The sequence below is a fragment of the Panthera uncia genome, chromosome E1 (genome assembly GCF_023721935.1).
Source record: "Panthera uncia isolate 11264 chromosome E1, Puncia_PCG_1.0, whole genome shotgun sequence".
In the NCBI taxonomy this organism is placed as follows: domain Eukaryota; kingdom Metazoa; phylum Chordata; class Mammalia; order Carnivora; family Felidae; genus Panthera; species Panthera uncia.
In genome coordinates this window covers 19,143,832-19,167,972 of record NC_064814.1, presented here as the reverse complement: position 1 = coordinate 19,167,972, position 24,141 = coordinate 19,143,832, and the positions used below count along the sequence as shown (strand labels likewise).

The 24,141-nt window shown below is 39.7% G+C and overlaps 1 protein-coding gene across 10 annotated transcripts in view; it reads right to left on the bottom strand.

The window, feature by feature from the left end:
- Positions 1-24,141, bottom strand: part of CEP112 (centrosomal protein 112) — a 413,298-nt gene that overhangs the window by 317,609 nt on the left and 71,548 nt on the right. For all 10 annotated transcript variants that reach the window (XM_049637678.1, XM_049637676.1, XM_049637673.1 and 7 more), the window contains 4 exons: positions 13,314-13,400; positions 10,567-10,666; positions 7,057-7,175; positions 402-545 (listed from right to left, as the gene is read on the bottom strand). In XM_049637678.1, coding sequence (XP_049493635.1) covers positions 402-545; positions 7,057-7,175; positions 10,567-10,666; positions 13,314-13,400 — 450 coding nt within the window. The remainder of the gene's footprint in view (positions 1-401; positions 546-7,056; positions 7,176-10,566; positions 10,667-13,313; positions 13,401-24,141) is intronic.

The window sequence follows — 24,141 nt, the reverse complement described above, 5'->3', positions numbered from 1 at the left end:
AGAAAGAAAGAAAGAAAGAAAGAAAGAAAGAAAGAAAGAAAGAAAGAAAGAAAGGAAGAAAGGAAGGAAGAAAGAAAGAGAAAGATAGACTCTAGACTGAAAGTCTAGACTGAAATCTCTAGACTGAAAGTCAGTGAAAAAACAAGAAAAAAAGATTTGTCAAGGCTTCTGGGAGGTGAAAAAAAAAAAAGCACCACTGAACAATCCAGAGTAAAATCCCACAGCAAACTTCAACAGACTGTCCATTGTTGCATATAATTTTGTACCAAGTAAGAAGGTAAAATGTTGTTTTAAATTCTGTAACACATTTATTTATGCACGGCACATGTCGGGGAAGCGTGGAGTCATGGAGATTAACAGGATAGTTACTAAAAATGGCAAGAAAGGGGAAAAAGCCTCACCGTGGACTGTGTCTGTGCCATGTATTCACCCTCCATTTTATTCAGACGTACATTTGTGTCCTCGAGCAACTCTTGAATATTTTCCGTGTGCCGCTTTTGAAGATCAAACTTCTCCTTTTCCATTTCTGCCACGGCATTGTGGAGCTACACAGTGAATTCAAGAATTGACTCTTTCACCATTATTATAGAACAGATTAGTTTGTAACTCAAAAAAAAAATGTTTGCCTCTATTTCTCTCTTTATTTATTTGGTGACCTAACAACAAAAGATGTAAAACTCACAAATAAATATTCACAGTAAAGATATTGTATAGAGTGTGACTAAGAAATAATTTTTCTCTTGACGTTCCTGAAGTGAAAATTTTAATGAGCAAATGAATATGAAAGGGAATTCTCCACCTCAGGTAGAAAGGGTAAATAAATCACACAGATAGCACAACGCCTCAGGTACACAACACTAGTGTTTGCCTGAAATCAGAAAACAGAAAAGTTTATAATATTGTTATCGATTAGGAACATCATCCGTCAGGATTTTCAGTTCATTTGCACAAAATTTTGCATAAGAGTAAGGTTAACAATGCCTTCTCCTTCACCCTCACCCCCAACAAGAAACTATTTTTACCCATTCCATAGTCTATACAAAAGTAGAGGTAAAGATAGCATTTATAAATCAAATAGGGAAAGAGTTCCCTAAGGAGAACTATATACTACGTGTCCTCAAGTATACAGGTTTGATAAAGACTAGGTACCCACCGTTTACACAGATGAAGCTCCAAAATACCTATGTAACTAAGGTAAAGAAAACAAGGTTGGGCGGATAGCTTCTAAACCGAGTTGCGAGCCTGGGCTCCCAGCCTGGGCGCGGTTCCTTCACGTATCTTAATGGGAGGGAGATTCTGAATCTAACTCCTGTCCCTGCATCCAACCCCAGGCTCACGCAATAGATGGGGCGGGAGAAGTCCAGAATAGATTAAAGGACAGATTGGATTTCCCATTCACGAATAGGAGACACAAGGATGTAACACGGACACAGAGATTCTTAAGATACTGAACTAATAGGGAAAACCCGGAGACAGGGTGGAAATTCAAGGCAGAATGCGGGCAATAATTGTTTTCTAATTCCAAGAAGTTTTCTAATTTCTAGCTGAACAGGAAAAGTGACGATGGCTCAGTAACAGCCACACAAAAGAAGACCCTGGGGTTCCACCAATTCAACATATGCAGTGTGGGCTACTTTTGAGTGGTCCCCCAAATCCCTGGGAGGTTGTTATTTGTACTTTTTGCCAAAGTATATGCTTTAAACTGGCATTAGGTCTGGTATTCAAAAGTCAGTCACTTAGCTGGCATGTGAATGTGGCAAAGCCCACAGCACCTCGGTTTCGGTGCTGTCGACTGATGTGCGTAGTAACTCTAATAAGTGATCTAAAAGGGTCACTAAGGATTTTGTGGTTTTATTCCTATTGTAGTGGTTTCTTTCTCTTTTTTTAATGTTTATTTATTTTTGAGAGGGAGAGAGAGAGACACAAAGCATGAGCAGAGCAGAGGATGGGTCAGAGAGAGAGGGAGACACAGAATCCGAAGCAGGTTCCAGGCTCCGAGCTGTCAGCAGCACAGAGCCCGATGCGGGGCTTGAACTCACAAACTGGGAGATCACGACCTGAGCCGAAGTCTGACGTTTAACCAACTGAGCCACCCGGGGGGCCCTGTTGTAGTGGTTTCTTTATGTTTATGGTCTCCCGGGGCGCCCAGGACATCTGCCTACTTAGTGTTAAAAATCCACAGCATCTAGTACATGGTTGAAGCTAGAGGAGGATCTGTACGTCAGTCTGAGTCATCTCATCCGGGGAATTTACAGTTGAGCCTGCAAGGGGAAACATGACACTGGCAGGAACAAGTATGCTCCAACTTGGCTGATACGTTTGAGGATCAAACAGGTGCATCTAGCCCAATTATCTGACTGGACATGACTAACACTCAAGTATTCATCTAGAAATTCTATCGGTATCTACCAAGTCCCAGGCACAACAGATCACAGCGAGCTTTCCCAAACCTAGCAATGAATTAGCATCTAGGTAATTTGGTCTGGGAGGCTTTAGAGGGAAAACACGCCCCTCGGGGATAAACTGTTTGAGCAGCAAATACTACTTGTCATGCTCTAAAGGACAGACCTGGCTAGGGGTTCTTAAGCCATCAAGATGCCACCAGAGCCCTGTGATCATCAGGGGATCCACACATTCTTTAGCCAGGGTTTTGACAGTGGGTACAGGGGATGCAAAAGGTTTTCCCAGGGGCTTACATATCGATCTTTAGCCTGGACATTTGGCCATGTAGTTGCCTCATGACAGAAAGGACCCAGAGAAACTAGGAATCTGCGTAAATTGGTGGAGAAGTATTGTAAAAGCCCACAGGTTAATGGGCGCAGCCACTCCGGAAAACAGTCAGGCAGTTCCTTGAAATGTTTAAACACAGAATTACCATATGACCCAGAAATTCCACTCCTCAGTATATACCCGTGAAGTAACAGAAAATAGATATATTGGTCTCTGCCCCCAGTTCCGGGCATAGAGCTAAAACCCTTGTCATGTCCGAAGTGATAAGAGCACTAAAGAGCATCTTTTCTTCTAATATTTGGTCTTTGACCTTGGTTCCTGGGCTAGAGCTTCTAAATCCCTTAGAACTTCCCAGGTGAGGGACGCCTGGGTGGCTCAGTCGGTTAAGCATCTGACTTCGGCTCAGGTCACGATCTCACAGTTCATGGGTTTGAGCCCTGCATCAGGTTCTGTGCTGACGGCTCAGAGCCTGGAACCTGCTTTGGATTCTGTGTCTCCCTCTCTCTTTGCCTCTCCCCTGCTTTCTTGCTCTCGCTCTCTCTCTCTCAAAAATAAATGAACATTAAAAAAAATGTTTTTAAGAATTTCCTAAGTGAGGGGTGCCCGGGTGACTTGGTCGGCTGAGTGTCTGACTTTAGCTCAGGTCATGCATGACCTCACGGTTCATGGGTTTGAGCTCCACGTCAGGCTCTCTGCTGACAGTTCAGGGCCTGGAGTCTGCTTTGGATTCTGCGTCTCCCTCTCTCTCTGCCCCTTCCCCACTCACACTCTGTCTCTCTCTCTCTCTCTCTCAGAAACAAAAAACATTTTAAAAAAAAATTTTTTTTTAAGAATTTCGTAGGTGAAACGAGTGTGTTTTGTTTCAGCGAGATGACTCTTGATGGGCTCTTCAGGATGGAGGTCATCCTGGAAGATCAAGCCATGATTAGAAACTTGTAACTTTCAGCCCCACACCCCATTCCCTGAGAAGGGGAGAGGGGCTGAAGATTAAGTTTACAATTGCTCCTGCCTGTGTAATAAGGCTTCCCTGAAAATCCCAAAAGTTTGGGGCTGGGAGAGATTCAAGGTTGGTGAACATGTACAAGTACTCAGAGAATGGTGTGCCAGGGGAGGACGTGGAAACTCTGGGCCCCTTCCCACATACCTACCCCTGTGAATCTTTTCATCTGGCTATTCATCAATATCTCCTATTATATCCTTTATCATAAAATGGTAAATGTAAGTAATGTTTCCCTAAGTTCTGTGAGCCATTCTCACAAATCAAAGAAGCCAAGGAGCGGTTCGTGTTACTCCTATTTATAGGCATTTGGTTAGAAGTACAGGTAACAACCTGGAACTTTTAGTTGACATCTGAAGTGGGGGAAGTCTTGTGGGATTTAGCCCTTATGTTGTAGGATCTGACACTAACTAACTCTAGGCAAATAGTGTCAAAATTTAATTGAATTATAGGACACCAGTTGGTGTCCAAGAAAACTGCTTGATGTTTAGAAAACCCACACATCTGGAGTCAGAAGTATTATGAGTGTATGAGTGAAAGAAAACACAGGCAGTGTCTTCCCCCAGACAATAGCCAAGAGAGATGAAAACATATGTCCACACAAAAACTTATACACAAATTTTCATAGCAGCATTATTCGTGATATCCAAAAAATGGAATCAATTCAAATGCTTATCAACTGATGAATGGATAATCAAAATGTGGTATGTCCATTCAATGGATTATTCAGCCATAATGCTGACTAAACTCTTGATTCATGCCACAACATGGTGAAACTAAAAAACATACGGTTGGGGCGCCTGGGTGGCGCAGTCGGTTAAGCGTCCGACTTCAGCCAGGTCACGATCTCGCGGTCCGTGAGTTCGAGCCCCGCGTCAGGCTCTGGGCTGATGGCTCAGAGCCTGGAGCCTGTTTCCGATTCTGTATCTCCCTCTCTCTCTGCCCCTCCCCCGTTCATGCTCTGTCTCTCTCTGTCTCAAAAATAAATAAACGTTTAAAAAAAAAAAAAAAAAAAACGTACGGTAAATGAGAGAAGGCAGTCACAAACCACCACGCAGTATGTGCTTCTATAGGCAGAATTCCAGAGACAGAGAGTGGATTAGTGTTTCCAAGGGGCCGGAGGGAGGGGAAATGGGAAGTGACTGCTAATGGGTTTCTTTCTGGGGTGACAGAAATTAAATGGTGATGATGGTCACACAATCTTGTGAATATAATGAAAACCACTGAACTGTACACTTTAAAAGGGTAAATTTTATGGTGTGTGAATCATAACTCCATGTTTTTAAAGGCGCACAGGTTAGAAACAGCACGTTAGAATCAGATAACTGGGAAAGTTCCGTGAAGCTAGTCCAAAAATACAAGAAACAGCGTAGGGTTGTGACAGAAGGTGAAGCTTGAAAGATCCAGAGTCTCAGTCATGAAGAGTCCTGTAAATTTCCTACCAGGAAATAACTGGTGTGATTTAAACATGGTGTGTGGGGGGCGGGGACCAGTGTGTTAGAAAGACCATCGGTGTGGTGTATTGTGGGGGGTGGACTGAAGAGGTGCAGAGAGTCCGGTTACAGCAAATCTAGGAAGAGGTGATAGTCTCTGGAACTAGGGAAGGACCAAGGGTGAATAACAAAACAAGTAACAAAACAACAGAACTGGACAAGTGATTGGATGTGGAGGTGAGGCAGAAAGAAGAGCCTAAGCATCTGGGCAAACAGCAATGCCACGGGGAACAGGGAATTAGGGAAAACCCCCAGGAGGAGATGTTTTAGCAACAAAGGAAGAAGATGGGGTTTGGGAAGAACGATGGGATTTCGATCAAGGAGACATCTTAAATAGGAAGTTGTATAATGGACTTGGAGTGAGACATGTGCAACAGAGATCTCTAATGGGATATTAGGGAGTACGCACACATGCACGAGTGTGCACACACCCCCCCCACACACACACGCATGCGTGCACACACCACACGCAATGCGCATACACCACGCACGTGCACACGCATGTACACACATGCACGTGCACAAACTTGCACCACCTGTCCATATAGGTACTTCATAATTTTTTAATGAATGCTTGCATAAATCATGAGGTACACCTATCATTGCCTTATTAATTTTTGGTACCTATCTTACTTGCACCACGTTTTCCCATCTGCCCAGATTTACATGCAATTGTACTTCATAAAAAAGGCCATCCATCACGTTCGCAGTGGATTTCACATCCGCTGATTACCATGTAGCTGTAAGAAAGATTTGCTAATCCAGCCAAAGGAACAAAATGTACCCTTGTACATGGTAGAACGCAGAAGGCTTTTTCTCTTCCAACACCCGGCAATTTAAACTGAAAAGTAAGGAACTAGGGAATTCGGACAAAGGGAGGAAGGACACCTGTTCTGTATGCAATGTACCTGCAACAAACACAAAAATATGCCAAACTTATGGAAAAAAGACAAAACCAAAATGTGAGAATGAGAAAAAACACAGAAATTGGCAAAATAAAACTAGAAAAGAGTGGATTCTCCCCATCGTAATACATCTGCAGTGCACTTCCCAGACTCGGCCTAAAGCTACCATTGCCAGGACAGATTTCAGACCAACGGCGTCTGCCTGGAAAGGCACTGATAACTTTCAGTAAAGCGTTTTGAACCCTGACTATTATTGAGAGAATATGAGTTAACAGTATGAGTTATCTTTATGATGGAATACCTCAAAAGAAGTAACCTAATTTATTGTAAGCACATATTGTAATCTGAACTAATGGTCAAGGGCTCCTAAGTCAAAGTACTATATGACTATGTGAGATTCGTTCATAACAAGTATTTTTATTACGTTGCTCTTGGCACTACTAAATTATGTGAGAATATTTCCTTAATTAAATTAAATGCTCCTCCACGAAAAACCCATCCGCTACTAATTTCGTTTACATCAAAAATAAGTTTATACTATAAATATTGTATTATCCGAAATTTCAGAAAAGAAATGATCCAATGGCCAAAATCCAAAATTAAAAAGGTATAATTTCCAAAAATTATCCTGCGGTTTTTTCCCTACTAATTTTCCTTAAAACCTATAAGCTATGACAAAAATTTCAGAACATGAAATTCAAGAATTAGTCAAAAGTAAGTTTTCTAAGTGAAACCTACTTTATAAATCATTATACTTCTAGAATATACCAAAACATGAACAGTAGCTATTTCTAGGCCGTTGGGCCTGAATTTTAAGTCATTTTCTTTTTTCATACTTTTCTGTATATTCTGTGAATATATTTTTATAATTAAATATATTACTTTCAAGCGTATACCTTTGTGTTTTCCATTACCATCTTATGTAGCTTACCTTTTTTTCCCAGTCATTATTCAGAGATTCGGTACTCTGTTCACATATCTTTTTTAGCTCTGTAATCTGGTTTTCTTTGGTCTCTCTGATAACTTGACAGTCACGTATAAGGATCTGAACTGTCAAAAATGATGAAAACATAGTTAGACCAATTCTAGCTACCTCATCAGAGTCTGATGACAAAAAATAAGGTTTGCCAGTTGATAGAGAATTCCATTTTTCTGCAAGTCTTCTCAATTGTCTTTTCTGAAGGATCTCTTCTTCTTTGCTCGCTTTCTCTCCATTTCTATCACCACAGAATTGGTTGAATCCATTACTACTCACTCCCGAGACAATTTTAACAGTGTGCTGGCCTCTATATCATTTCCTTCCAATGGGTCCTCCGTGGCTTTGAAGAGACCTTTCTACAGTGCAAATGCAGCACTGTTACTCTCAGACATGAAATCTTTCTACAACTTCCCTCACCTAAAACATACAAACCAAAAATCTCTAATATGGAAAACAGCTCCTCATGATCTATTTCCTGCCATATTTCTCAGCACTTCCATATTTTTAAACTTGTATTGTAAACACACCAACCTACCCACAGCTTCCCGAGGCCATGTTCTTTCATCTATTCTCTGCCTAACTGTGATCATTTATTACCCAGAATGCCCATCTCTTTCTTACTGAAAAACCCCTACTTATCCTTAGTCGTAATTTGAGTATCACCTTCTACTCTTTTTTTAATGTTTAATTATTTTGTGAAAGAGAGAGAGAGAGTGTGTGTATGAGCAAGTGGGGGAGGAGCAGAGAGAGAGGGAGAGAGAGACTCTCAAGCAGGCTCTGCACTGTCAGCCCAGAGCCTGACACCGGGCTCGATCCCACGACCTATGAGATCAAGACCTGAGATCAAGAGTTGGACGCTTACCCAACTGAGCCACCCAAGTGCCCCTCGAGTATCACCCTCTTTATGAACCATTCACCAACCAGATTCCTCCCCTTGCTGGGGCAGAAAGAAACTCCTCTTTATTCCCAGGGAACCTCATCCATTTCTCCCATAAATCACTTATTACTTTATATGTTATAATGGTTTACTTGCCTATCTCCTAAGGAGAAAGATATTTCAACTTTTTATCTACAGGCCAAAACACTGCCACATAGGCAAGTACTCAAAAAGATGTGTCCTGAATAAATAGATGAAAAAACTCATCATTTCAATATACTGTCGTTTCTAGATACATTAAAATTGTTGCCAAGGTTTGTGTCACTGAAACAAAATAGGCTTTCAATGATATAAAACATTTCCCTTATAAATCATCTAAATTTCTATCTTCTTATTAAAAATGCTTTATGGGGCACCTGGGTAGCTCAGTCGGTTAAGCATCCGACTTCAGCTCAGGCCATGATCTCACGGTTTGTGAGTTCGAGCCCCGCGTCGGGCTCTGTGCTGACAGCTCAGAGCTTGGAGCCTGCTTTGATTTTGTGTCTCCCTCTCTCTCTGTCCTCCCCACTCACACTCTGTCTCTCTCTCTCTCAAAAATAAACATTAAAAAATTTTTTAATGATTTATACTGTTGCTGCTTTAAGTGAAAATTTGTTTAATACACTCGTGTCTTCTGGAGGGTAAAATAAATTCACTTGTGTTTTTACTTGAATGTACTACTTTCCTAGCTTACCGAACACGTTCTTCTTCACTTTAAGATAGCAAAATGTTCATAAACATTTACAGAGAAACTTATTTCACACATAGATCTCAGCCATGCAACACAAAAGGGGAAAAAGAAAAGACTCCAGGTTAGCCTAATATTAGTCTTCAGCATCGACAGCATTTTACTTCACAATTCCAAAATTAAAACTAAGATCTGTTTGCAGTTCAAAAAGCCTTAGGAAATATTATTTTGAAATCTCAGGCATGTTTAAATTGCCTGGTTTGAATCGGCATAAGAAACGAAAGCCTAGAAAAAAATTTTAACTATTTTTGTAGCCACTGATACTTGGCGAAAGAACCTGAACAAATGTCTAATTGCCTTCACCGACATTTAAGTCTGGAAATAAACCTAAAAATATCTGCTTCGTCAGTTAACTTATATACACAATCGCCACCCTCAATTTCAAGGGCATTATCCTCTCAGATACACTCCGCTTTGGCGGTTTGGGAGAGAGCAAATTCTATATGGAAACCGGAAACAGAAACCTGTCGCATCGATTCTATCTCACCGTTCACCAAATCCTCCGAATCCTCCAAAATGTCTTCTTCAGTTCCACTGTCACTGCCTCCCACTGCCCGACCATCATTCCAGTATTCTCGTGCCAAGTTGCAGAAGCGTGGAAGCAGAACATCCTCGAGTCGGAAGGGGCTTTATACATTACTGATTCCAACCTCACCATTTTATAGAGTCAGCCACAGCCGAGAAACGTCGGGATGTCATAGAGCAGACATCGAACAGCAGGGCTGGGATCAGAGCCCATGTTTCTGATAAGTAGAATAATTCGCTTGCTCACCCGCTCGCTCGCTCTCTCCACGCCACCTCTATTATAACAGGCTAGAAACCAGCCTCATCTTGTTTGTCACACTCACCATTACCAGGCTACTCCTCCTAAAACATGAGGTTCTAAAGCTCACCTCTCAAAAATCTTCTCTGACTCCCCAGCACCTACAGGATAAGCTTGGAACTTCTAAATCTGAAATTCAAAGCCATGCTTAAGGTCCCCTGTCTTGTCCTTTTCAATCCTTCTCCTGATGTACAGGACATCTGCTCCAGCTCAAGGGCTCTCCAAAGCCCTTCGCACACCGGACAGCACAGCATCCTTGCCCCGGTACCTGGAACCCTTCCCTCCAGCTAACCAAATCTCACAAAACCATTATTAAGGTTCCTTTGCCTACAACAGATTTTTAAAACTCTCTCTGACTGCCTGTTGCAGTTCAATGTTTTAACCTATAGTCATAGTCAATTTAACACTTGATTACATGCTTTCTTTTCCTTCGTAATGAAAGCGTAAATGGGGAATACCTTTTAAATGTTTGTTCTGTCAATCACAACACCAGCCTATTGCACAAGGCTTAAAGTAGATACTTAATGTAATGAATTTTATTAGGCCAAGAGGAATAATTTCCCTAGACTTCCGTGGGAAAGCCAGTAAGCTCTAATCTATGACTGACCCATGGCCGCTCCAGTCCAATAAGGAGAGAGAGTTAGGAAGTAGGAAGAGTAGTGACAGATTCATCCAACTGCTTAATCAAACCAACCACCACTGCCACCATCACACACAAACACACACACACCACATACCCATACGCACACATACATACACACACCACACACACACATATAAACATATCACAGACACACACACACATACATACGCGCACACACACACACACACACACACACAGTTTTGACTCAGTCATATGGAAGGCCATATAAACATCCCCATCTCATATTAAAGGTCAGAACTAAAATTTTACTTTATACAACCATTAAAATAAAATGGAAATGCTTTCAAAAAGTTGATGTAACAATACATCACCTTTCTTTTCAAGTTTTCTAACAGTCTCCTCCATTTCATTTTGTTTCTTTTTGTATAAAATTTTCAATTCTTCTATTTCATTATTCTTTCTTTCTAAAATCTGCAAATAAATTTAAAATGTTTTAGTAAACTATTTTTATATAGAGAACACGTAACTTTTAAAACAAGCACAATATTTTTTGTTAAGTCTCACTTAATCCCATAAATGGGTTTCCAAAAAAAAGATGTAAAAACTATCTTCTAGGGCACTGAGAAAATATAAAATATACTAAAATAATTGATTACTGAAAGAAATATGTCATCAGCTTTCAATTTTCATGTATCAATTTTCAAGGAGAACATAAACAATAACTTGATTCTCTAAAATATAATTCAGAGATTAAAGTGTGTCATAAAGAAGCATAGAGAAGCCGTCAGAAACTTGGCTGGCACAGCACAATCCACCCTTCCCCCACCCCCCCTCCACTGCACTGGGACAGGACACTTTCAGATGAGCAGACCCCTGGATCCTCCCTCTGGTGTCCTTTCATTTTCATGCACAATAACAAAAATCCCCAGACACATGGGAAGATGACCTGTAATAGGCTTCTTTTAGATCTAGCTTTGCTATTATGAATCAAAAAAAGTCAGTTCAAAATAAGTCAAAAATTACATGAATATTTTACATCATTAATTGTATTGTGTCAGAAGTTTTAAATGAATCATTTATTAGGGTTGAATCATGATTTTATACTCCTAAATACATCTACACACACACACACACACACACACACACACACACACACACACACACGAGAAATAACCAAAATGCAGTAGTTACCAAGTAGAACAAAAAATGTGCTAACAAAGGGGAAAAAAGAAAACCAAACTGAGGCAAGAGTATGAATATCCACTTTTCGTACGGTTGGAGTATATTTCCTGTACACTCAAATTCAGCTTAAAAAATATTGGCAGGGAAGGTTGTTCACCAACGTCTAACCAGCCTTTTCTTAGTGCTTTTATTACCAGCATTTCCACCTCTAAGAATGATTGGTAAATAGAAAAGAAGCTAGTTTGATCCTAAAGCCCACAAAAAAGCAAAAAAGGAAAAGAATGTACACAAACAGATAAAACACTCTAATTTTATTCCTCCCTGATTCCTGACACTTAGAAAATGCCATTCAAGCAACAAACTGAGGAATATACTTTCCAAACCTGGCGTAAGGTCAAGGATTTTATTTATATTTTACCTGGCATTTCAAACTAGTTGCATTGCTTTCTTTTTTCATGCAGAATTTATTTTAAAGGAGAAATTCCCAGAAAGAATTTTATTATTAAATGTTTTTCTTAGAACTGATCTTTGTAACGGACATACCAAGAAGCCTAGTTCAAACTCTATTACTGTGATTTTTCCAAATATATTTTTATATTTATTTATCTTATACATCAATAGATTCCATTTCATTTGGATAGATATTATGCTCTATTAAAATTACATTACCAAATCTCTAACATATTTGTGATAGCTGTTTTTATCTAACCAACTTCAGCTAAAGTAAAATTCTACTAAGAGCAGAAAGTAATACTGGCCTTTAAAATGTGAATGGGAAAGAAGAAAGAAGAAGGAAAAGGATTCAATATTTTTTCTCTTTCTAATTTTCAATCAGTGGTTTCCTTCTTGTCGCTTTGCAAGAAAATGAGCCAAATAGGCACCTGACTAAATATGAATATATTTTCAGCTTTTAAGAAAGCTTGGATATGTGATGTGCGGCTTCAACTCTCTGCCACCATCTCTGTCACTCAGTTTTGTGAGGCAGAATCAGGCTTAGTGGTGCAACAGTAAATGCCAAGTTTCAATGTGGATTAGTCTTTATGCGTTGAAATATACATGTATATATCACTCAGTTTTTGAAATCAATACTAAAATATGCTAACCACTCAAATGCCATGTAGGATAACCATAAATTGATTATTGTTGCTGTGCCCATTAAGAATAAAAATAAGTTTTCTTTAAAAATACAAATGGAAACACAGAAAGGCATAAATCCCAATGAGCTACTGGAAAAAAGAAGCGTACGTTCAGTGCTACCAACACAATGCATGCAGTCTATTACAAACAGAACTAAATCCAAAAGTTCCTTTTTTTTTTAATTTTTTTTTAATTTTTTTAAAATATTTATTTATTTCTGAGACAGAGGGAGACAGAGCATGAGCAGGGGAGGGGCAGAGAGAGAGAGAGGGAGACACAGAATCCGAAGCAGGCTCCAGGTTCTGAGCTGTCAGCAGAGAGCCCGACGCGGGGCTCGAACTCACAGACTGCGAGACCATGACCTGAGCCGAAGTCGGACGCTCAACCGACTGAGCCACCCAGGCGCCCCCAAAAGTTCCTTTTTAAATTAAAAAGCAAATTTTAATTTCCAGAAAACCAGAAAGAATATCAGACTAAAACGAACACTAGTGTGTACAGTTGCTGTCTTACTTCAGCTTTTACGAAAGGTAATGCTAGAATGCAGATTAAGGACTCTAAGAAGGCCAACCTTCAAACAACACAGGAAGAACTAAAGGTAGTGGCAACTATAAGGATTTACATAAACACATTTGTTTAGAAAGTGAAGAATAGAGATCCGACTTTGGCCAAAATACTAAGTTAGCAAATTCTATTTATAACACAGACTATTTAATCAGTGGACGATGGGAGGGATGGTCACAAGACCTAGAATATTCTGAGTATTCAACGTTAATGAAAGAATAAACGGTAGAGAGCCTACCTTCTGAACATCGGCATCATGTTTCTGCTGCAGTTTCAGCTTCTCCTCATGGCATTTGGCTTCTATCATTTTTGTTTTTATGTCCAACTTCAAGAAAAAAATTTCAAAGGTGTTATTTCCCTTTGGCAAAAGTCCCCCCACTCAATGAAAATAACTCCTGATGTGAAAGTGTCCTTCTCCACATTTTCCTTCTAGCCACCGGTCTAGCAAATCACATCACTTTACCAACATGTTGGTTACATTCTTTGATTACTTCCAAGCTAAGTAAGTGCTTCAGGTAAATTTCACTTGATAGACAAAATTGAGAGTACTAAATACAGACTTACCAGTTATCCCCACCCCACTCCACCCCTCAAAAAAAGTCATCTGAAATTTTTCTAAAGCCAGTGGTTTAGCCTTTGCTTACTATTTTTAATGTGGTCTCGAATCAACCTTTTTACTTTTTGTCTTTTCTCATAGCTACATGTTCATTAAAACTACTCTTATTTACCTCCATACTTGAATGTGACAATTTGAGAGTGGATGTCCACAATGTGTGCATATCACTGATATGCCCTTAAAAGATTCTCCAGTTCTGTCTCCTGGAATCATAGACCCCGACTACCTCAAGGAAGTCACTTTTAAGCATTCATTAACAACTCCTTTTATCCTCCTAAAACCAACAGACACTGTACCAGCGCTCTGAGCAAAACCAGCCAAAATGTGACCAAATTGTTGATAATAATGGGTGCATCTCAGAATTAAAAAAATAATAGTGACATGCTTTAAGACAAATAACATAAAACTGATTATCTCAAAATGTGAAAGTATTTGAACACCGGATTCCTCACCATTTGCAAGAGTGTATACATCGGAGTCTAACAGACCTCATTTCTACTTTGGATTTTAATGCCACTATATTAACTATTGTGACTTTGGGAAAGTCACCCTTTGAGATTCTATTTCCTTTCCTGCTAGTCAAACTCGCCTCAATGAGTTGTGAAGCTTATTTTCAGTAATATCTTTTTTTTTAACTTTTTTTTAAACATTTATTCATTTTTGAGAAACAGAGAGAGACAGAGCATGAGCGGGGGAGGGGCAGAGAGAGAGGGACGCGCAGAATCCGAAGCAGGCTCCAGGCTGTGCGCTGTCAGCACAGAGCCCGACACGGGGCTTGAACTCACGAGCTGTGAGATCATGACCTGAGCCGAAGTCAGATGCTTAGCCGACTAAGCTACCAAGGTGCCCCTATTTTCAGTAATATCATTTAAGTAACTAGACTCAGGACACAAAGTAGGTACTCAAAAAAATTAGTCTACAACCTTCAGGAAAATTTTCTGTTATAATATTAGAAATATACTGTCAAAATAATCTCTTAGAAATTTTTGAAATATACTTTATATTTTTCAATTCCTGTTTCAAAAAAGTAATGAATCTGGGGTGCCTGGGTGGCTCCGTAGTTTAAGCATCCAACTTTTAATCTCAGCTCAAGTCATGATCGCACAGTTCATGGGATCAAGTCCCATATCAGGCTCTGGCCTGACAGTGAGGAGCCTGCTTGGGATTCCCTCTCTCCCACTCTCTCTACCCCTCCCCTGCTCACTCACTCTCTCTCAAAATAAATAACTGCTCTCTTGCTCTCTCTGTCTCTCTCAAAATAAATAAACATTAAAAAAAAAAAGTAATAACCCCTAAGGTCAGGAACATGACAGGGATGTCCCCTCTCACCACTGTTGTTCAACGTAGTGTTGGAAGTTCTAGTCTCAGCAATCAGACAACAAAAAAGAAAGAAAAGGCATTCAAATCACAAGGGAGAAGTCAAACTTTCACTCTTCCCACATGACATGATACTCTACTTGGAAAACCCAAAAGACTCCACCAAAAAACCACTAGAATTACTACATGAATTCAGCAAAGTCACAGAATATAAAATTAACGTACAGAAATCTGTGGCATTTCTATACACCAATAATGAAGCAGCAGAAAGAGATATCAAGGAATCTATCCCATTTACAATTGCACTGAAAACCATAAAATACCTAGGAATTAACTTTTTTTTTTTTTTTTGAGAGAGAGATTGACAGAGCGTGAGCAGGGGAGAGGCAAAGAGAGACAGGGAGACAAAGAATCCCAAGTAGGCTCCAAGCTCTGAGCTGCCAGCACAGAGCCTGACATGGGGCTCGAACTCACAAATCGTGAGATCATGACCTGGGCCAAAGTCGGATGCTCAACCAACTGAGCCACCCAGGCGCCCCAAACCTAGGAATAAATTTAACCAATGAGGTAAAAGATCTACAACCTGAAAACAATAGAAAGTTTATGAAAAAAAAGTGAACAAGACACAAAGAAATTGAAAAATTTCCCATGCTCCTGGATTAGAAGAGCAAATATTGTTAAAATGTCAACACTACCCAACGCAATCCACATATTCAATGCAATCCCTATCAAAATAACACCAGCATTCTTCACAGAGCTAGAACAAACAATCCTAAAATTTGTACGGAATAAGAAAAGACTCCAAATAGCCAAAGTAATGTTGAAAAAGAAAACCAAAGCTGGAGGCATCACAATTCTGGACTTCAAGCTGTATTGCAAAGCTGTAATCATCAAGACAATATGCTACTGGCACAAAAACACACTCAGATCAATGGAACAGAATAGAGGACCCAGAAATGGACCCACAAACGTATGGCCAACTAATCTTTGACAAAGCAGGAAAGAGTATCCAATGCAAAAAAAGACAGTCTCTTCAGCAAATGGTGCTGGGAAAACTGGACAGCAACATGCAGAAAAATGAACGTGGACCACTTTCTTACACCATACACAAAAATAAACTCAAAATGGATGAAAGATCTAAACGTAAGACAGGAAGCCATCAAAACCCTAGAGGAGAAAACAGGCAAAAACCTCTTTGACCTTGGCCACAGCAACTTCTTACTAGACATGTCTTCAGATACAAGGGAAACAAAAGCAAAAAGGAATTATTGGGACCTCATCAAGATAAAAAGCTTCTGCACAGCGAAGGAAACAATCAACAAAACTAAAAGGCAACTGATGGAATGGGAGAAGATATTTGCAAATGACACATCAGATGATGGGTTAGTATCCGAAAATCTATAAAGAACTTATTAAGCTCAACACCCAAAAAACAAATAATCCACTGAAGAAGTGGGCAAAAGACTTGAACAGACAATTTTCTAAAGAAGACATCCAGATGGCTAACAGACACATGAAGAGATGCTCAACATCACTCATCATCAGGGAAATACAAATCAAAACACCTGTCAGAATGGCTAAAATTAGCAACTCAGGAAGCCACAGATGTTGGCGAGGATGCAGAGAAAAGAGGAACCCTTTTTGCACTGCTGGTGGGAAACTGGAGCAGCCACTCTGGAAAACAGTCTGGAGGTTCCTCAAAAAAGTAAAAATAGGGGCGCCTGGGTGGCTCAGTCGGTTGAGCGGCTGACTTCAGCCAGGTCACGATCTCGCGGTCCGTGAGTTCGAGCCCCGCGTCAGGCTCTGGGCTGATGGCTCGGAGCCTGGAGCCTGTTTCCCATTCTGTGTCTCCCTCTCTCTCTGCCCCTCCCCCGTTCATGCTCTGTCTCTCTCTGTCCCAAAAATTAAAAAAAATTAAAAAAAATTAAAAAAAAAAAAAAAAAAGTAAAAATAGAACTAGCTTACGACCCAGCAATTGCACTACTAGGTATTTATCCAAAGGATATAGGTGTGCAGATTCGAAGGGGCACATGCACCCCAATGTTTATAGCAGTTTATAGCAATGTTTATAGCAGTGCTATCGACAATAACCAAAGTATGGAAAGAGCCCAAATGTCCATCAATGGTTGAATGGATAAAGAAGATGTGGTATGTATGCGCACACACACACACAATGGAATATTACTCAGCAATCAAAAAGAATGAAATCTTGCCATTTGCAACAACATGGATAGAACTAGAGTGTATTATGCTAAGCGCAATAAGTCAGACAGAGAAAGACAAATGTATGATTTTACTCATAGGTGGGATTTAAGATACAAAACAGATGAACATAAGGGAAGGGAAGCAAAAAATAATATAAAAACAGACAGACAAACCATAAGAGACTCTTAAATACAGAGAACAAACTGAGGGTTGTTGGTGGGGTGTTGGGTGGGGGGATGGGCATTAAGGAGCACACTGATGAGCACCGGGTGTTACATGTAAGTGATGAATCATCAAATTCCATTCCTGAAGTCATTATCACACTATATGTTAACTAACTTGGATTTAAATAAAATTTTAAAAAATTGTTTTTAAATAATGAATCTGAACTTAAGATAAACATGCATGATCAAATCAACATAGTCAAATGAAACTTAAAAGTTTTACAACAAAAGTTAACACAGACTCGTGATTTTTTAAACACTCAGTAGTGGGGAGGGAAGCAGTCATCCATTTACTATACAAAAGAAAGAAATTCTGAATGTTTCCATTCTCTTGCCTCTAACTCCCATCATACTTCTTCCTCATTTTAGCAGAAAGGGGATTGGGTGATCCAAGTTCACGTGGAGACCCTCAACAGAAGCATTTTAGGAGTCTATTAAAAAGTAAACTCAAAAAGCAATATAAGCAAGCTGGGCGGATACAGGAGACACAGTTCACTGCCATATCTTTCTATAGCGCCTTCAAGAGAATTTATTACACCGTAGGCTTGTGAGTGAAAGCCCTAAACGCCATGGAACTATGTTGCATGTTTCAACCCACCTTCTCCATCTGTTCCACCTCAATCCTGTGACCCGATTAAGAATAAACACCTGACATATGTTTAAGCAATGCATTAGCTAGAGAATAACGGTGATATTTCTCTCAAGAATCTGAAGTAGGACAGCAAGTTAGCGACTTTGAGGAACAATTTCTAGAGGGGCAACAACCAAGAGAAAGCAGATAAATCCAGTATACAGAAGAGAGCAAAGCAAATGCACCACGACTGCAAAGACTAGAAACCACACGGCATCTGAAACATGAAGTAAGCAAACTCAGGCCCTAATAGTCTCCATGAGACTAGGCATACTTGAATTTGAAAGTCTCTGTACCCCTTTTTATTTTAGGCAAGCTTGATGGATCTCTGTTCTTGCAACCATAGAGATGTGTCACTATTTGATTTTTCTGCTATAACTTTTTACTTTGGTATAATATTAAACTTAAAGAAAATTTGCAATAATAGTACAAGGAGCTCCCATATGCCCTCTACCCAGATTCACAAGCTGTTTATATTTGGCCCGATGTGCTGTATCAATTTTTTGTATCTATATCTACTTACAGATGTACATAAAACTATTTTCAGAAGCATTTGTGAGAAAGCTAGAGATGCCGTGCTTCTTTATCCCTAAAAAACTCAGTGTATATTTCCTTAAAACAAAGATGCTGTCTTTTAACATCACAGCCCTTATCGAAATCAGGAAATGTAATGTAACACAATAAGATTACTTAATGCACAAACTACAGTCAAGCTTTATTGATTATCACAATAATGCCCTTTATAGCTATTTTTTTAGTCCAACATCCAATTCAGGAGCACGCACTGCCCTTAGTTATCATATCAACTGTATCTCCTTTAATTTGGAATAGTCTTTCTTTGTGTTTCTTGACCTTGACATTTTTGAAGAGTATAGCCAGTTACTGAAAGTCCCTCAGTTTGGATTTGTCTGATGCTTCCAGATGACTAGACTTATTAGATTTTCACGGGATTAACACTAACGTGATGTTATATCCTTTTTCATTCCATCTTATTAGGAAAAGGTTGGTTTGTCCCCATATTGCCAATGTAGCATTTGATAACTTGGTTAAGAGAGTGAACACCAGGAGAACTATAGACAAATTTCCCTGATGAACATGGATGCAAAAATCCTTAACAAGATATTAGCCAACCAGATCCAACATTACATTAAAAAAATTATTCACCACGACCAAGTGGGATTTATACCTGGGATGCAGGGCTGGTTCAATGTCCGTAAAACAATCAATGTAATTCATCACATTAATAAAAGAAAGGACAAGAACCACATGATCCTCTCAATAGATGCAGAGAAAGCATTTGACAAAATACAGCATCCTTTCTTGAAAACCCTCAACAAAGTAGGGAGAGAAGGATCATACCTCAAGATCATAAAAGTCATATACGAAAGACCCAACGCTAATATCGTCCTCACTGGGGAAAAACTGAGAGCTCTCCCGCTAAGGTCAGGAACAAGACAGGGATGTCCACTCTCGCCACTGTTATTCAACATAGTATTGGAAGTCTTAGCCTCAGCAGTCAGACAACAAAAAGAAATAAAAGGCATCCAAATCGGCGAGGAGGAGGTCAAACTTTCACTCTTCCCAGATGACATGATACTCTATATGGAAACCCCAAAAGATTCCACCAAAAAACTGCTAGAACTGATTCATGAATTCAGCAAAGTTGCAGGATACAAAACCAATGCGCAGAAATCGGTTGTATTCCTATACACCAACGATGAAGCAACAGAAAGAGAAATCAAGGAATCAATCCCATTTACAACTGCACCAAAAACCATAAAGTACCTAGGATTAAATCTAACCAAAGAGGGGAAAAGCTACACACTAAAAACTATAGAAAGCTTATGAAAGAAATTGAAGAAAACACAAAAAATGGAAAAATATTCCATGCTCCTGGATTAGAAGAGCAAATATTGTTAAAATGTCAACACTACCCAAAGCAATCCACGTATTCAATGCAATCCCTATCAAAATAACACCAGCATTCTTCACAGAGCTAGAACAAACAATCCTAAAATTTGTATGGAACCAGAAAAGACCCCAAATAGCCAAAGCAATCTTGAAAAAGAAAACCAAAGCAGGAGGCATCACAATTCTGGACTTCAAGGTGTATTACAAAGCTGTAATCATCAAGACAATATGCGACTGGCACAAAAACACACTCAGATCAATGGAACAGAATAGAGGACCCAGAAATGGACCCACAAACGTATGGCCAACTAATCTTTGACAAAGCAGGAAAGAGTATCCAATGGAAAAAAAGACGGTCTCTTCAGCAAATGGTGCTGGGAAAACTGGACAGCGACATGCAGAAAAATGAACGTGGACCACTTTCTTACACCAGACACAAAAATAAACTCAAAATGCATGAAAGATCTAAACGTAAGACAGGAAGCCATCAAAATTCTAGAGGAGAAAGCAGGCAAAAACCTCTTTGACCTTGGCCGCAGCAACTTCTTACTCAACACGTCTCTGGAGGCAAGGGAAACAAAAGCAAAAATGAACTACTGGGACCTCATCAAAATAAAAACCTTCTGCACAGCGAAGGAAACAATCAGCAAAACTAAAAGGCAACCGACAGAATGGAAGAAGATACTTACAAATGACATATCAGATAAAGGGTTAGTATCCAAAATCTATAAAGAACTTATCAAACTCAACACCGAAAAAACAAATAATCCAGTGAAGAAATGGGCACAGACATGAATAGACACTTCTCCAAAGAAGACAGCCAGATGGCCAACTGACACATGAAAAAATGCTCAACATCACTCATCATCAGGGAAATACAAATCAAAACCACCATGAGATACCACCTTACACCTGTCAGAATGGCTAACGTTAACAACTCAGGCAACAACAGATGTTGGCAAGGATGCGGGGAAAGAGGATCTCTTTTGCACTGCTGGTGCGAATGCAAACTGGTGCAGCCACTCTGGAGAACAGTATGGAGGTTCCTCAAAAAATTAAAAATAGAACTACCCCACGACCCAGCAATTGCACTACTAGGTCTTCATCCAAGGGATACAGGTGTGCTGTTTTGAAAGGGAACATGCACCCCCATGTTTATAGCAGCGCTATCTACAATAGCCAAAGTACGGAAGGAGCCCAAATGTCCATCGATGGATAAATGGGCAAAGAAGATGCGGTGTGTATATACAATGGAGTATTACTCGGTGATCAAAAAGAATGAAATCTTGCCATCTGCAACTACGTGGATGGAACTAGAGGGTATTATGCTAAGCGAAATTAGTCAGAGAGACAAATATCATAGGACTTCATTCATATGGGGACTTTAACACACAGAACAGATGAACATAAGGGAAGGGAAGCAAAAATAATATAAAAACAGGGAGGGGGACAAAACACAAGAGACTCTTAAATATGGAGAACAAACAGAAGGTTATTGGAGGGCGTGTGGGAGGGGGGATGGGCTAAATGGACAAGCGGCATTAAGGAATCTGCCCCTGAAGTCACTGTTGCACTAGATGCTAACTATTTGGATGTAAATTAAAAAAAATAAAATTAAAAAAAAAAAAAAAAGAGTGAACACCAAGTTATTATAAGGGTGGTATTAAAAAGAAAGTTTCCCTACTACCATTCTAAAATAATAATAATAATAATGATAAAAGAGTATCTGAGAAACAATAAAGGAGTTTCTCTTTTCTGGAAACTCTTATCTTGATACCACAGAATAGCTCTATATTTCTGCCTCTAGGGCATGCGTGATTCATGATAAATTATCATGATTAGACTACAGAAACAATCTTTCTAGCACCATATATAAACACAACACAGGATACAAATATAGATACACAGATTTATAGAGATGTATATAGATATATAAATATAGATATAGAGATGTACGTACATATGTGTGCATCTATATACACATACCTATATGCATATGAAAAAGCAGTCAACAGGCTTACACAAAGACTGACACTGAAAGACAGGATATAACACTACTAATTTGTTTGACCTCCCAGTAAGTCTGACTCCTAACAACACTTAAGTTTTCTTTCACTGGGCTCAGTAATCACACTACTGATTTCAAACTTAAGAACCATGGAGCTCTACTTCAGGCTCTAATGGAGTAACTAGCACCAAACTCACCTCCCACTGTTACCAACCACAGAACGGGATAAAATAGATGAGGTACCCATTCCTGGTATTAGAAAACAGGAAATGCAGGGCGGCGCCTGGGAGGGCTCAGTCAGTTAAGCCAAGAACTCTTGATTTCGGCTCAGGTCATGATCTCAGGGTTGTGAGATTGAGCATCACATCAGGCACCGCACCGGGCATGAAGCTTCCTTAAGATTCTCTGTCTCCCCTCTCCTTCTGCCCCTCATCCTCTCCCTCTCTCCGTCTCTCTCTCTCTCTCTCTCTCTCTCTCTCCCTCCCTCCCTCCCTCCCTCCCTCACAAAAAACGAAAAAGACAAAAGAAAGAAAATAGTGCAATACTGTCATCCTCATAAGCCGAGCCCCACTACCATTCTGGCTCTCTGCATGGGCACAACTGGAGTCCTAAGCAGAGCCCCAAAGCTCTACTTGACCGGAAAGGCAAAGGTCAGAGTTCAGGACAGTTGAAGAAGCTGGAATCCTAAGTAGAGGGCACTAGGGAAGTGAGAACTGCCAACAGGGGCCCCTGCCAGTCCTTGACCGTGGGCTGGGATGTGAGTGTGCATGAGCCACACTGGGTGCAGGCACTAGGTAAATAACAATGCATGGCTGCTATAATTAGGAAATATAATGGATACCACAGATTAAACAGTGCTGTGAGATACTGAAGGCCCAGCCCAAACAAATTGCGGAGACACCTTCCTAACAACTTGGAAATACCTGGGCATCCAGCTGAAACACCACAAAGGCCACACCTTAGGCTTTAACCTGCCCAATAAAACCTAAAAGCAAACCTTTATAAGATCCTCAGAAGAGACAGTGTTTGTAGATTAGAGCCCACCATATTGGAGGAGTTTGAGAAATATCTTTGGCTTTCCATATATTTGCCTTAATAGAATGCAAAACCAAGTTTACACAAGGTAGAGGTAATTGCCCAATAACTGAACAGTCCACTAGAACAACAACAACAAAAATCACTATTCTATGGAGGAAGACAACAGAATCTAGAGGTCTCTAAAATGTATCATCCACAATGTCCTTCATGCAGAAATTAATAAACATGAAAAAAAGAAAGGTGTCTATAGGCAAGAACAAATACATGAAAGGAGTTAATAAGGCCCAAGATGAACCTACTTAGCATACATGACTTTAAAGCAGTTAATATAAATACTTGAAAGAAGCAGGGGAAAATATATTCAAAAAATTAAAGAAAAATTTATTTTAATGAGAGAAGAGATAAGGAATCTCAGCAGCAAAGTGGAATTGTAAGAAGGAAATAAGCAGAAATTCCAGGATGCAAAATTATAATAACTGAAAGGGGGGGGGGGAGAATCCCTTGATAAGCTTAACAGTACATTTGAAATGGCAGAAGAAAGTGTCTGTAAATTTAATGACACATCAATAGAAATTATCTAACCCAATGACCTGAGAGAAAAAAAAGATTGAAGAATTAATGAAAAAATAAACAAAACTTAAAGAACCTGTGGGACAAAAATCAAAGAGTCTAAATACACCTAAAGAGGGCAATTAGAAAAGAGAGGGCAATATTTAAAGAAATAATGGCCCAAAACTTCCCAAGTTTGATAAAAAATAAAAAACACTAACTCACAGATCCAAGATGCTCCGTGAACTCTTAAGCGGGATAAATACAAAGAAAACAACATCCAGGTGTGTATAGTCTCACTACTGAAAACCAAAGAGAAAGAGAAAGTTTTAAAAACAGCCAGAAGAAAAGAGACATTATCTACAGGGGAACAATAATAAGAATGACTGCCTGCTGCTCGTGAGAAACAATAGAGGCCAGAGGACAAAGGAGCAATATCTTAGAAGTGCTAAGAGGGGAAAAGAAAAAACATTTCAGATAAAAGAAACGCTGACGGAGGCTGTCACTACTAGAACTGTACCACAAGAAGTAATAAAAGATGTTCCTGAGGATGAAAGGAAATTACAC